The sequence below is a fragment of the Hemitrygon akajei genome, chromosome 6 (assembly GCF_048418815.1).
Source record: "Hemitrygon akajei chromosome 6, sHemAka1.3, whole genome shotgun sequence".
NCBI classification, from domain to species: Eukaryota; Metazoa; Chordata; class Chondrichthyes; order Myliobatiformes; family Dasyatidae; genus Hemitrygon; species Hemitrygon akajei.
Genome location: NC_133129.1, coordinates 144,455,587 through 144,470,877, shown reverse-complemented (window position 1 = coordinate 144,470,877; position 15,291 = coordinate 144,455,587). Strand labels below are relative to the sequence as shown.

General features: G+C 46.9%; 1 protein-coding gene across 3 annotated transcripts in view; it reads left to right on the top strand.

Moving 5' to 3' along the window:
- Positions 1-15,291, top strand: part of LOC140729555 (ethanolamine kinase 1-like) — a 422,765-nt gene that overhangs the window by 69,178 nt on the left and 338,296 nt on the right. For all 3 annotated transcript variants that reach the window (XM_073049448.1, XM_073049449.1, XM_073049450.1), the window contains exon 3: positions 13,760-13,900. In XM_073049448.1, the coding sequence (XP_072905549.1) occupies positions 13,760-13,900 (141 nt within the window). The remainder of the gene's footprint in view (positions 1-13,759; positions 13,901-15,291) is intronic.

The following is a 15,291-nucleotide window of genomic DNA, read 5'->3' as shown; positions in this document are numbered from 1 at the left end:
ATCTCTTTCATCACAGTGCCTCCTCTGGGTGTAAAATGTGGTTTGACCTCTAATAGTTTTAAATATCAGAACATTTTTAAGCACAAGTGCTGCTACACTCCCTGCAGCTATAGAGCTGAGTCCAATCCCTCTTGTTTATCAGCTGAGATGTCTGCTCTTTTAGCTGCCTGCTGTATTTCCCACCTTGCCTGTTAGTTAATTGATTTGATTTCTGCTTGTGGTATGCAGCTGCAAACAGTGTTAAGGATGTTGGTCCTCTTTGGGACTGACAGAGCCAAAGCCTCACACTGATCTCAGAGCGATTTTTGCCAATTATTTCAACAGATTTCTCTCACAATAGCTTCATAAGCACAACGGCCAAAATCCTGAGGAAACATTTTAAACGATCGTTTGGCCAGGCTTCCACCAAGGTGGCAGAATAATAATTTGTAAAAAGGAACCTTGTGGACATTCTTCTGAAAACACGAAGTTCAAGCTTATTATCAAAATATGCATACCATATACAACCTAGAGATTCATCTTCTTGCAGGCAAACACAAAACAAAGAAATGCAATAGAAGCCGTGAAAAGCCACACACAGCAATGACCAACAAACTTCCAAAGTGCTAAAGAAGACAAATCGAGCAAATAGTTTAAAAACAAGTAAATAAATAATCATAGAAAACCAGCTGCATTTACCCCGAAAGTGAGTCCACAGCTATGGAGTCAGTCCAGCGCTGAGGTGAGCGCAGCCCAGGTCAGGAGCCCGGTGGCTGCGGGGTAACAGCAGCTCCCAAACCTCGCAGCATGGGACCCAAGACTGCAGTACTGAGAAGAGAGGGAGACAGGCCAAAGACAGGCAGACACAAGTTTGTTTTCTGCTCGATGCTTTAATCAGAATGTTGTAATGGAGCTGAGCAGGGGTTCAGTTTCCACCTTTGGGCCTTGACACCATGTCCACACCCAGGCCATGTCTACATTCTCATGAGTCAAGTTTGCCAAATCATACAGGAGATCTTAGAATGGCTAGTTCGTTTAGCTGGTTCGAAAGTACATTTCTTGAAGGAAAATTGCAGGCTGCGGATAGCAGTGATCGTAGTTCAGAAAAGTATATCTAGTAGTTTTGTGAGCTGACCACAAAATGTTACCGGATGTTGCCTATGACATCTTGGAACCATCTTGGAGAAAACTGATGGAAAAGTTATATTTAAAAGTTGTCTCTTTTTTTAAAAAATGGAGATTACTCATTAAAGATGAAGATTTTTTTTCTCCGAGATTTTTAAACTAGTGCTGTCACTCTCTGGAACTCTCTCTCTCTCTCTCAAAGGATAGCTGATACAGAATCTTGGAACATTCTTAAGGCAAAGGCAGATGGATTCTTGGTAAGCAAGGCAGTGAAAAGTTATCAGGATGTGCAAGGATTACAAAGTTGAAGAAACAATCAACTGAGACATTACTGAACTGCGAAGCATGCTCCTGCTGAATTGTTTCGGCCCGAAACATCGACTGTACATTTTATCCATAGATGCTGCCTGGCCTGCTGAGTTCCTCCAGCATTTTGTGTGTGTTGCTTGGATTTCCAGCATCTGCAGGTTTTGTCTTGTCGAGGAGCTGAGTGGCCTTTTCCTACTCCCTAGTCACATGTTCACTTGCGAAAATAATCTGAGACTTCTATGTTCTTTGGGCTAAAGATATTTCAACGAATGCTTATACAAAAAGAATGAGAAGTAATGAAGAAGCTCCTCAGTCCATTTTTACTTCCTTACAACATTACCCTTACTGAAAAGTAGCTCTCCTACCATTGCCTGGCTCTACAATATCCAGTGTGCTTTTCTATGGCCAGTGCAGGGTTACATTATTATGTTCCATGTGGTGAGTTCCCAGACTAGTGTGATAAAGGTAGTTCCCAATTGGTAATTAAAAGAACTTGGGATAAATTCAAGCTACAGAACTCTAACAGAATCATAGAGATGTCTAGGACAGAAATGGGTTGTTTGGCCCAGCTGGATCATACTAACCGAGATACCCCCCTGAGCTAGTCCCATTTGCTTGGGTTTGGCCTATATTTGCTCTAAACCTTTCCTGCTCGAAACCTGTGCCCGATGGTCCTATTTCTGAGATGGAGCAAAGAACACTGGGAACTCTTTCATCAAGACAGTATGAGGAATGAGCCGCCAGAGGAAGTGGTTGAAACAAGTGCAAACACTTCCTCCAGCAGCTCATTCCACATACAGCCTTGACGGGGAAGAAGTTGCCTTTCAGGTTCCTACTAAATATCTGCACTTTCACTTTAAACCGAAGCCCCCTAGTTCTTGATTTCCCAACCCTGGGAAGAGGAGTGTGTGCATTCACCCTATCTCTGCCCCTCATAACTTTACACAGCTTTATAAGGTCAACTCTCTCTGGACATGTGATTTCATGTATCAGCTAGTAAACTAGCACGTTCCCCAACAAGTCTGTGCCAGTGTTTTCTTTTTCTCCACCCAGAAATAGGACCAACAGGCATAGGACATATTTGGATCTCAAGGCAAACAAGATCAGAAACTTCACAGAGTGATAATAATGTGAGCAACAGTCCAGCTACGTTTGGCTATTAAGACTAACAACAATCATGCAAGTTAGAGCAAAAACATGCAATTCAAGTATTCAAAATTACCAAACTTCTGCTGATACTCAGGTGTTTATAAAATTATCAATTGGAGATGAAATTGCAGATTGTGGCGACCCACTTTCTGCGCAGGCGAACCGGCTCATAAATAGCCAGCGCACAGGGGGAGACTTTGGTAATGCACCTCTGATGTCATTTCCGCCCGGAGAGGGTGGGCTCTAGGGATTAAATGCCAGCGCCGCGAAGTTTGAATAAGCTAGTCTCGAAATGACTTACCAACTGCGTGTCGTTATTTCAGCACTGTGCGTAGCACATCGCTACATTGGTGACCCCGACGGTCCAAACGGGATTTGGACCAAAGATGACTGACTCTTCATCTGTTCACGCAGTTTCGCTAAAACTGCCGACTTTCTGGACGCTGCGACCACACGTGTGGTTTAGCCAAGCAGAAGCCCCGTTCCAGATTCGGCAGATATCCTCTGATTCCACACGTTACTACCATGTGGTGAGCGCCCTTGACCAGGAGACGGCCGCCCAGGTTGCGGATTTCATACAGTCGCCCCTGGAAGAAGGCAAATATGAAGCATTCAAAGCGCTGCTCATTGGGACCTTTGGCCTCTCACGGCGTGAGCAGGGTGACCGCCTGCTTCACCTGGATGGTTTGGGAGATAGACTGCCGTCAGCATTGATGAACGAGATGCTGTCCCTGGCTGATGGACACAAGCCCTGCCTCATGTTCGAGCAAGTGTTCCTAGAGTGACTGCCCGAGGACATACATCTGCTGCTGGCCGACACAGATTTCAGCGACCCCTGGAAGGTGGCAGCCCGGGCAGACGTGCTGTGGAAAGCCAAGAGGGAGAGCGTGGCATCCGTCAGTCAGATTACCAGGCCACGTGCCCAACAGCGGACCAGACCAGACCCGGCAGGGGGGTGCACACAACACAGAGGCAGGAGTGAGGAGGCCAGTGAACAGTGGTGTTTCTACCACCAGCGGTGGGGCCCAAAATCCCGCTGTTGTCACCCGCCCTGCAAGGGCCAGGGCCAGGGCCAGCTGCTGCTAATGACTATGGCGGCTGGTCACCAGGACAGCCTCTTGTACGTCTGGGACAAACAGTCGGGACGCCGCTTCTTGGTCGACACCAGAGCAGAAATCAGCGTCTTGCCCCCGACGGGGTACGACACCCGCAACAGGAAGCCAGGACCCACCCTGAGGGCCGCAAACGGCAGCACGATACGGACCTACAGCACCCGTACAGTGCAGCTGCAGTTCGGCACCAGCCTGTTCACGTGGGACTTCATACTGGCCGCGGTGGCCCAACCACTCCTGGGGGCGGACTTCTTGCAAGCTCACAGCCTGCTGGTCGACTGGCAAGGGAAAAGACTGGTACATGCCGAGACTTTCCAGACGTTCTCCCTGGGTGAAGCCAAGTTGCCGGCCCCACACCTGGACTCCATCACACTGTCGGACAACGAATTCACCAGAATCCTGGCGGACATTCCATTGATTCTGGCACCGCAGTTCACGCCAGCCATGCCCAGACACGGGGTATGGCACCACATTCTGACCCAGGGACCACCCCTCCACGCCCGCACACAAAGGCTCCCCCCAGAAAAGCTCCGCCTGGTGAAGGAGGAGTTCAAGAGGATGGAGGAATTGGGGATCGTACGGAGGTCTGACAGCCCATGGGCCTCCCCCCTGCACATGGTGCCCAAAGCAGCTGGGGGTTGGAGACCATGCGGCGACTACCGCAGACTGAACGAGGCTACCACTCCAGACCGCTACCCCATGCCGCACATACAGAACTTTGCAGCAAACCTGCATGGGACAAGAATCTTTTCCAAAGTAGACCTCATCTGGGGATACCATCAAATCCCAGTGCACCCTGAAGACATCCCCAAAACAGCACTCATCACCCCGTTCAGTCTGTTCGAGTTCCTCCGAATGCCGTTCGGCCTGAAGAATGCTGCACAGACGTTCCAGCAGCTAATGGACGCGGTGGGACGCGACCTGGACTTTGCGTTCATCTATTTGGACAACATCCTTATAGCCAGCAGTAGTCGTCAGGAGCATCTGTCCCACCTACGCCAGCTCTACTCCCGCCTGAGTGATTTCGGCCTCACGATCAACCTGGCCAAATGCCAGTTCGGTTTCGATACCATCGACTTCCTGGGCCACAGGATTACCAAAGACGGGGCAACACTTCTGCCCGCCAAGGTAGACGCGATCCGCCACTTTGCCCGGCCCAACACGGTCAACGGCCTGCAGGAGTTCATTGGTATGGTGAACTTCTACCACCGTTTCCTCCCCTCAGCAGCCTGTATCATGCGCCCTTTGTACACCCTGATGTCAGGTAAAGGCAAGGACATTACTTGGGACGAGGAGGCTGCGGCCGCTTTCGTTAAAGCCAAGGAAGCCTTGGCAGCTGCCGCGATGCTGGTGCACCCCAGAACAGACGTTCCGACCGCCCTCACAGTGGACGCATCCGACACAGCAGTCAGTGGGGTGCTGGAGCAGCTCATCGAGGGGCGCTGGCAACCCCTGGCGTTCTTCAGCAAGCACCTACGACCACCCGAACTCAAGTACAGTGCTTTCGACCGGGAGCTGTTGGCACTGTATCTGGCAATCTGGCATTTTAGGTACTTCTTAGAAGGCAGGCCGTTCACCGTGTTCACGGACCACAAACCGTTGACCTTCGCGTTCACGAAGGTGTCCGATCCCTGGTCGGCTTGACAGCAGCGACATCTGTCCTACGTCTCCGAGTACACGACGGAAGCATGTCTCAGGAAAGGACAACGTCGTGGCAGACGCACTCTCCAGACCAGCTGTCCAGGCCCTGTCCCCGGGGGTGGACTATGCAGCACTGGCGGAGGCGCAGCAGGCAGACGACGAGATGCCCAGCTACAGGACCGCAGTCTTGGGTTTGTAGCTGCAGGACTTTCTCGTAGGCCCAGGTGAGAGGACCCTCCTGTGCGACGTGACTACTGGCCAACCTCGCCCCATCGTACCGGCAGCCTGGAGGCGGTGAGTTTTCGACTCCATACACGGTTTGGCGCATCCATCTATCAGGACAACCGTCCGGCTGGTCTCCAGCAAGTTTGCGTGGCACGGACTTTGCAAGCAGGTCAGTGAATGGGCCAGAATGTGCGCGCAGTGCCAAACAGCCAAGGTGCAGCGGCACACTAAAGCCCTGCCGCAGCAGTTCAAACCCACCCACCGGAGGTTCAACCACATTCATGTGGATATCGTGGGCCCCCTACCAGTGTCCCGAGGAGCACGGTACCTCCTAACTATGGTAGACCGGTTCACAAGGTGGCCAGAGGCGGTCCTGCTCACTGACACATCTGCCGATTCCTGCGCCTGAGCACTGATCGCAACCTGGGTAGCACGCTTCGGGGTACCGGCCCACATTACCTCCGACAGAGGCGCCCAGTTCACCTCCAGCATATGGTAGGCTGTGGCCAACCTGTTGGGAACACAGCTACACCACACAACTGCCTACCACCCACAGTCGAACGGACTGGTGGAACGCTTCCACCGTCACTTGAAGTCGGCTCTCATGGCCCGCCTGAGAGGACCTAACTGGGTGGACGAGCTTCCCTGGGTCCTGCTTGGAATTCATACAGCGCCCAAAGAGGATCTGAACGCCTCGTTGGCCGAGTTGGTGTACAGCGCGCCCCTGGCTGTCCCGGGAGAGTTCATACCAGCCCCAAGGGGGCAAGAGGAAGAACCCGCAACAGTCCTGGACAGGCTACGCGAAAGGCTCGGCAACCTGGCCCCCGTACCAACTTCACAACACGGACGGACCCCGACCCATGTACCCAAAGACATGCAGAACTGTAAGTTTGTGTTTGTACGAAGGGGCGGACACCAGGCACCGCTACAGTGGCCGTACGAGGGGCCATTCAAGGTGATCAACAACAACGGGTCCACGTATGTTCTGGACATTGGGGGGAGAGAGGAGGTTTTCACGGTGGACTGACTCAAACCAGCCCATGTGGACTTGGCGCAGCCAGTCGAGGTTCAGGCACCGCAGCGCAGAGGCAGACCTCCCAAACAGAGGCTGATCCAGACTGTGGACATTGGGGGGTGTATTGCCGGTTCTGGGGGGGGGGGGGGGGTGTTATGTGGCGACCCACTTTCTGCGCAGGTGAACCGGCTCACAAATAGCCAGCGCGTGGGGGGAGACTTTGGTAATGCACCTCTGATGTCATTTCTGCATGGAGAGGGCAGGCGCTAGGGATTAAATGTCAGCGCTGCAAAGTTTGAATAAACTAGTCTCAAAACGACTTATGACTTACATGTCGTTATTTCAGCTCTGTGTGTAGCACATCGCTACAAGATGATGTAAAATGTACAAACCCATTTCCAGAAAAGTTGGGATATTTTCCAAAATGCAATAAAAACAAAAATCTGTGATATGTTAATTCACGTGAACCTTTATTTAACTGACAAAAGTACAAAGAAAAGATTTTCAATAGTTTTACTGACCAAGTTAATTGTATTTTGTAAATATACACAAATTTAGAATTTGATGGCTGCAACACACTCAACAAGAGTTGGGACAGAGGCATGTTTATCATTGTGTTACATCACCTTTCCTTTTAATAACACTTTTTAATCGTTTTGGAACTGAGGATACTAATTGTAGTAGATATGCAATTGGAAATTTTGTCCATTCTTGCTTGATATAAGAGTTCAGCTGCTCAACAGTCCGTGGTCTCCATTGTCTGATTCTCCTCTTCATGATGCACCATTCATTTTCAATAGGAGATAGATCTGGACTGGCAGCAGGCCAGTCAAGCACATGCACTCTGTGTCTACAAAGCCACGCTGTTGTAGCCCGTGCAGAATGTGGTCTGGTATTGTCCTGCTGAAATAAGCATGGACGTCCCGGGAAGAGACGTCGCCTTGATGGCAAAATATGTCTCTCTAAAGTCCTAATACACGCCTCAGAGTCAATGGTACCTTCACATACATGCAACTCACCCATGCCATGGCACTAATGCACCCCCATACCATCAGAGATGCTGGCTTTTGCACCTTTCGCTGATAACAATCAGGATGGTCATTTTCATCTTTGGCACGGAGAACTCGACGCCCGTTTTTTCCGAAAACTAGCTGAAATGTGGACTCATCTGACCACAGCACACAGTTCCACAATCTTTTGGTCCATCTGAGATGAGCTCGGGCCCAGAGAACTCGCCGGTATTTCTGCATAGAGTTGATGTATGGCTTCCTCCTTGCGTAATACAGTTTCAAGTTGCATTTCTGGATGCAGCGACGGACTGTATTAAGTGACAATGGTTTACCGAAGTGCTCCCGAGCCCAGGTAGCTATAATTGTCACAGTAGCATGACGGTTCCTTAGGCAGTGCCGCCTGAGGGCTCGAAGATCACGCGCATTCAACAGTGGTTTCCGACCTTACCCTTTACGCACTGAGATGTCTCTGAATTCTCTGAATCTTTTCACAATATTATGTACTGTAGATGTTGAAAGACCTAAATTATCTGCAATCTTGTGTTGGGAAATGTTCCTTTTGAACTGACTAACAATTCTCTCACGAAGGAGCTAGATAGGTATCTTATGGATAGGGGAATCAAGGGATATGGGGACAAGGCAGAAACCGGGTATTGATAGTAGTTGATCAGCCATGATCTCAAAATGGCGGTGCAGGCTCGAAGGGCCGAATGGTCTACTTCTGCACCTATTGTCTATTGAATTCTGGCACAAAGGGGTGAGCCACGACCCATCCTTGCTTGCAAAGGCTGAGCCTTTGATGGACACTACTTTTATACCCAGTCATGATACCTCACCTGCTACCAATTAGCCTGCTTCATGTAGAGTCTTCCAAACCGATGTTACTTGAATATTCTGTACACTTTTCAATCTTATTTTAACTCTGTCCCAACTTTTGTTGAGTGTGTTGCAGCCATCAAATTCTAAATTTGTGTATATTTACAAAATACAATTAAGTTGGTCAGTAAAACTATTGAAAATCATTTCTTACAACAACACACACAAAATGCTGGTGGAACACAGCAGGCCAGGCAGCATCTATAGGGAGAAGCGCTATCAACGTTTCGGGCCGAGACCCTTCGTCAGGACTAACCGAAAGGAAAGATAGTAAGAGATTTGAAAGTAGTGGGGGGGAGGGGGAAATGCGAAATGATAGGAGAAGACCGGAGGGGGTGGGATGAAGCCAAGAGCTGGAAAGACGATTGGCGAAAAAGATACAGAGCTGGAGAAGGGAAAGGATCATGGGACGGGAGGCCTCAGGAGAAAGAAAGGAGGTGGGGGGGAAGCACCAGAGGGAGATGGAGAACAGGCAAACAGCTAAGTATGTCAGGGATGGGGTAAGAAGGGGAGGAGGAGCATTAACGGAAGTTAGAGAAGTCAATGTTCATGCCATCAGGTTGGAGGCTACCCAGCCGATATATAAGGTGTTGTTCCTCCAACTTGAGTTTGAATTTATTTTGACAATAGAGGAGGCCATGGATAGACATATCAGAATGGGAATGGGACGTGGAATTAAAATGTGTGGCCACTGGGAGATCCTGCTTTTTCTGGTGGACCGAGCGTAGGTGTTCAGCGAAACGGTCTCCCAGTCTGTGTCGGGTCTCACCAATATATAAAAGGCCACACCGGGAGCACCGGACGCAGTATACCACACCAGCCGACTCACAGGTGAAGTGTCGCCTCACCTGGAAGGACCGTCTGGGGCCCTGAATGGTGGTGAGGGAGGAAGTGTAAGGGCAGGTGTAGCACTTGTTCCGTTTACAAGGATAAGTGCCAGGAGGGAGATCGGTGGGAAGGGATGGGGGGGGGGATGAGTGGACAAGGGAGTCGCGTAGGGAGCGATCCCTGAGAAAAGCAGAAGGGGGGGGGGGGAGGGAAAAATGTGTTTGGTAGTGGGATCCCGTTGGAGGTGGCGGAAGTTACGGAGAATTATATATTGGACCTGGAGGCTGGTGGGGTGGTAGGTAAGGACAAGGGGAACCCTATCCTGAGTGGGGTGGCAGGTGGATGGGGTGAGGGCAGATGTGCGGGAAATGGGAGAGATGCGTTTGACGAAGGGAAGCCCCTTTGTTTAAAAAGGAAGACATCTCCTTCGTCCTGGAATGAAAAGCCTCATCCTGAGAGCAGATGCGGTGGAGACGGAGGAATTGTGAGAAGGGGATAGCCTTTTTGCAAGAGACAGGGTGGGAAGAGGAATAGTCCAGGTAGCTGTGAGAGTCTGTAGGCTTATAGTAGATATCAGTAGATAAGCCGTCTCCACAGATGGAGACAGAAAGATCAAGAAAGGGGAGGGAGGTGTCGGAAATGGACCAGGTAAATTTGAGGGCAGGGTGAAAGCTGGAGGCAAAGTTAATGAAGTCGACGAGCTCAGCATGCATGCAGGAGGCAGTGCCAATGCAGTCGTCGATGTAGCGAAGGAAAAGAGGGGGATGGATACCGGTATAGACTTGGAACATGGACTGTTCCACAAAGCCAACAAAAAGGCAGGCATAACTGGGACCCATACGGGTGCCCATGGCTACACCCTTGGTTTGGAGGAAGTGGGAGGAGCCAAAGGAGAAATTATTGAGAGTAAGAACTAATTCCGCTAGAGGAGAGTGGTGGTAGAGGGGAATTGGTTAGGTCTGGAATCCAAAAAAAAGCGAAGAGCTTCGAGACCATCTCGGTGTGGGATGGAGGTATATAGGGACTGGACGTCCATGGTGAAAATAAGACAGTGGGGGCCAGGGAACTTAAAATCATTAAAAAAGATTCAAAGCATGGGAAGTGTCATGAACATAGGTGGGAAGAGATTGAACAAGGGGGGGATAAGACAGTGTCAAGGTATGCAGAAATGAGTTCGGTGGGGCAGGAGCAAGCTGAGACAATAGGTCTACCTGGACAGGCAGGTTTGTGGATCTTGGGTAGGAGGTAGAAACGGGAAGTGTGGGGTGTGGGAACTATGAGGTTGGTGGCAGTGGATGGGAGATCCCCAGAGCTGATAAGGTTGGTGATGGTATAGGAGACAATGGCCTGGTGCTCCTTAGTGGGTCATGATCAAGGGGTAAATAAGAGGAGGTATCAGAGAGTTGTCGCTGTGCCTCAGCCAGATAGAAGTCAGTACGTCAGACAACAACAGCTCCCCCCTTATCAGCAGGTTTTATAGTGAGGTTGGGATTGGTGTGGAGGGAGCAGAGAGCGGAGCGTTCGGAAGGAGTGAGGTTGGAATTGGAACAGGATGTGGTGAAGTCGAGATGGTTGATGTCCTGTCGGCAATTAGCAATAAAGAGATCCAGAGCAGGCAGAAGACCAGAGTGGGGTGTCCATGAAGAGGAGGAGGGTTGAAGATGGGAAAAGGGGTCATCGGTGGGTGTAGGAGAGTCCTTGTCAAAGAAGTAAGCTCAGAGACGGAGCCGGCGGAAGAAGAGTTCAGCATCATGGCGTACACAGAACTCACTGAGGTGTGGGCAAAGGGGGACAAAGGTGAGGCCCTTAATGAGGACAGAGCGCTCTGCCTCAGAGAGTTGAATGTCGGAGGGAATGGTAAAGACCCGGCATGGATGAGAGATGGGATCAGAGGGGGGAGGGAGGCTGGTAGTGTCAGTGGAGAGGGAAGTGTTGGGGTGAGAGGAAGATGGAGCCTCTGAGGGCCCAGGAGCTGATGATGGGATCTGAGGGAGAGGGGATTGCATAGTGATTGTGGGGGAAGGGGAGACGGGAGTCACAATCGCAGCATGTGAAGACCCGTTCTTTGTACTTTTGTCAGTTAAATAAGAGTTCACATGAATTAACAGATCACAGATTTTTGTTTTATTGCATTTTGGAAAATATCCCAACTTTTCTGGAAATGGGGTTTGTAAATATGTTTTAGTGGATGTAGTTTTTAATCTAATTCAATGTCCAAGAAACTTCTGTGTTTATTAATTATCCTTTTTTTCACTCCAAGTATTAATGAAATTTGAGGCATGAATTGCCTTTTCTTCCCACGGTGCAGTATTATTCCTGGTTTTCTTGAAGCGGTTAAATGCATGGTCGGTTAATATCCTTTTCTAGTAAATCAATGTACATCATTAAAGTGTTTTCTTTAAACCCCACCAACCCTAAAAGCTCTGGAAATTAAAGGAAACCTAATGACTGAGGTTATGAGCCCCAGTACATTTTTGAGAGATTCAGTAAAACCATGTATTCTTGCAATGAGACAGAACAGAACACTTTTAATGTGTTTTGTTCCAAAAAAAAATGCTATAAAAGGGGTCTTGAAAAGTTTACTTTGAAAAACGGGCCAGTTATCTTAAGTGTTTATGGCCGTTGTACTTCCTCCATCCTCACAACTATATAAAGTCTATGCTCTGAGGATCTAAGACTTCTTATTGTATTCTTATTTTGACATGGATGATCAGAATAAAATGCAAAACATGTTCTCCCCCCAGTTTAATGCAATGTATGACAGTAAGATTCCTCAGCACAAGTTCTGCATCTATTTCTTCAACCATCACCACCAACGTACCCAATCGTCATTATAATAATTTTTCTCCCAAACCCTCAAATTTTTTTTTGATGGCTAATTCCATGCTGCTGGACTTCCAGCAGTGGGATTGAAAGGTAAAAGATGATGTTTGTCAGATTCTCACAGGCTATGGATTTTCTCTATTTAAATGGATGGATATAAGGCCACAGATATGTCCCCAGGATTTTACACCTGTCAGTCTCTGCTTGTACCACTTCTGGCTGAGATCATGAGATACCAGTTCTTTACTAGAAGTGCAACAAGAAGTCATTCTTTATGAGTGAATCAACTGTTCGGAACAAACGGAATATCTAAACACAAAGGACCTAACTTTTCACTTTGCACTTTATGTATTGTATCTGTTGCACTATGCTCTGTAGTCCTTCCAAGTGATGCAACACTTCACTGGTGAATCAGTTGATGTCGTCTATTGTATCAGCTGCTCCTAAATACGGCCTCCTCTATGTAAATTGGGAGAATGCTTTGTGGTATACCTCTACTCCATCCGCCAAAAGCAGAATTTCCCGGTGGCCAACTATTTTATATCCTATCCCCATTCCCATTCTGACGTGTCGAGCCAAGGCCTCCACTTCTGCCACAACGAGGCCACCCTTAGAGTGCAGGAGCAACACCTCATATTCCGCCTAGGTACCCTCCAACCTGATGGCATGAACATTGATTTCTCCATCCAGTAATTTTTTCCTCCCCCTTCTCTCTTCTTCTATTCCCCACTCTGGCCTCTTACCTCTTCTCCTCACCTAACCACCATCTCCCTCTGGTGCCCCTCCTTTCTTTGATGGTCCACTCTGCTTTCCTATCAGATTCCTCCTTCTCCTGCCCATTATCTTCCCCCCCCCCACCTAGATTCATGCATCACCTTCTAGCTACTCCTCCTTCCCCCCAACTTTTTATTCTGACATCTTCCTCCTTCCTTTCCAGACCTGAAGAAAGATCTCAGAATGAAACCTCAACTATTTATTCATTTGCATAGATGCTTCCTGACCTGCTGTGTTCCTCCGACATTTTGTGTGTGTTGTTATGTTCTACATTTTGCTCTTCTTTCTACCACCTCAATGTGCTTATGTATGGAATGATTTGTACCAATTGCAGGCAAAACAAAAGGCTTTTCAATGTATCTCAGTACATTTGAACAATAATATACCAATAACAAACTCAATACAGTCTGACACATGCAAACCTTTGAGGATTACTGGAATCTGAAAGAAAATTGGGGAATCTCATTCATAATTATCTTTCTCTATTTTCAAATGCAGCAGATACGTGTAGCTATATTGTCAGTAGTTATTCTGACTGACTTTCCTCGTTCAATATACATTATTTTTCAGATACGGAGTTCTTTATAATTTTGTTTTAACCATTTTGACAAAAAAATCTGATTTCAAGAGAATAAAAGAAAGTTGGTATAAGAACATTAGGAGCCTTTTTTGTTCATTTATTCTTCAGGATCAATGCACTACAGGCGAGTATATTGCCCATCTCTAGTTGTCCCTGAAAAGGTAGAAAGATGCCTTCTTTAACCACTGCTACCCTTTTTGTTTTCTCATAAATTTAGCTGATCAAAAATTTTCACTATAATAAAATACTACTGGAAATGTTAGCAATGAATAGTATATTAATGATGTTTGTTGTTTTTTTTTTGTCCTTACAGACTTATAGCAAAAGAAATGGCTCATTTTCATTCTGTCCAACCTGATGGTGGTCATTCTTCTGAACCTGTCCTCTGGAAGAGTCTTTCCATGTACCTGACATTACTTAAGTCAAGTCATTCTGAGCAGGCATCAGGTGTTAGGTAGGAGCAAAATTGATATTATTTAGTATTATTTTCCTTTCAATAAGGTACTTCTTAACACACAATAACATATCCAACCAACTGTTTTTAGTTGCATTAACTTTTTTAATGTTTCAGTTAAGCAGCAAATAAGATAATTGTATAAATATGAAAAAAACATTGCTTTTGTTATTATGTAAGTGTTAAATTTCAAACCAATTCCAATAGTCCAACATAGGATAAAAGGTTTTTTCTAATGAACCAAAGCCAAATATAATGAAATCGAAAATTACCGTGTCAAAACGAAACACATAGTCAAATATGGCTGAATATTGATAAGACTGATAGATCCATTACTGAATAAAATGCTATTGTTGGTCATGTTTACTCCTGGGAGGATGGAAGACTGAAAAGGTCAAGGAATATTTCCTAAGCCTGTCTTAGATAATGGTGCAACAGTTAAAATACTCTTAATTAACATTTGAAATATTCCTGCCACTATCTGATTGAAATCAGGACCGTGCAGTAACTGTCTCTGCTTTATTTCTGTAGACAAAGGAGTTTGCATTGATTTATACAGTTTTCTTTCTGGCATTTGATCATGTGCTGACTTCTCACAGCAGGCTTCTGATCATCACATTATATATGTCCACAGTGATTCACCACCTGTAACATCTCACTGTAACATATCAGATATAATCTCTTTTATGTATGTGGAGAAAAACTGAAAGTCGCATTCAGTGGGACCACCAAGTAGTTCGAGATAATAAAATAGGCCATTTCAGCCTGGAAATAATAAAAATGAAAAGGATGAAACAGTTACAGCAACTTACTAAAAGAGAAAAAGGCAGAATGCGACATTCTAAAAAAAAGTTAGCAGAATAAGATTAAATAAACACAATGCAAATCGAACAAAAATTATTGAAATAAAGAAGGAAAGGAAATTAGAATACGTACCACATTTCTGAAGCACTCTCCATTATTCAACTTCAATAATAAAAATATGTGAATGTAAACGCAAATTCTCCAACACCCACTATATTTCTTCCAGGTTTCCTGCACCATTCACAGGGATGGGTGGAGGAACTTGAATACATATGTTGCCATTCATCTCTTATTCCGGTGCTATGGCTGTGATATTCAGTCTATGTGAATGGTGTGGACACTGATGCAAAGCTTCACAAATGGCTGTGCTAGTACTTACAACTGATCTGCCCAAGGAGGTCTCAGTTCATCAACTCTAACATAGGGCACAACTCACAGATAGATAAACCACTCACCAGTACACCATCTAATGGTGGCTTTACCCTTACAACTCTCGCCCCATTTTGTCATTCCAGTCCACTTGTCCTGATCACCACCTTGTCTCTTATAAATTCCAGCTTAACCTCTTCTTCAATCCACAACAATTT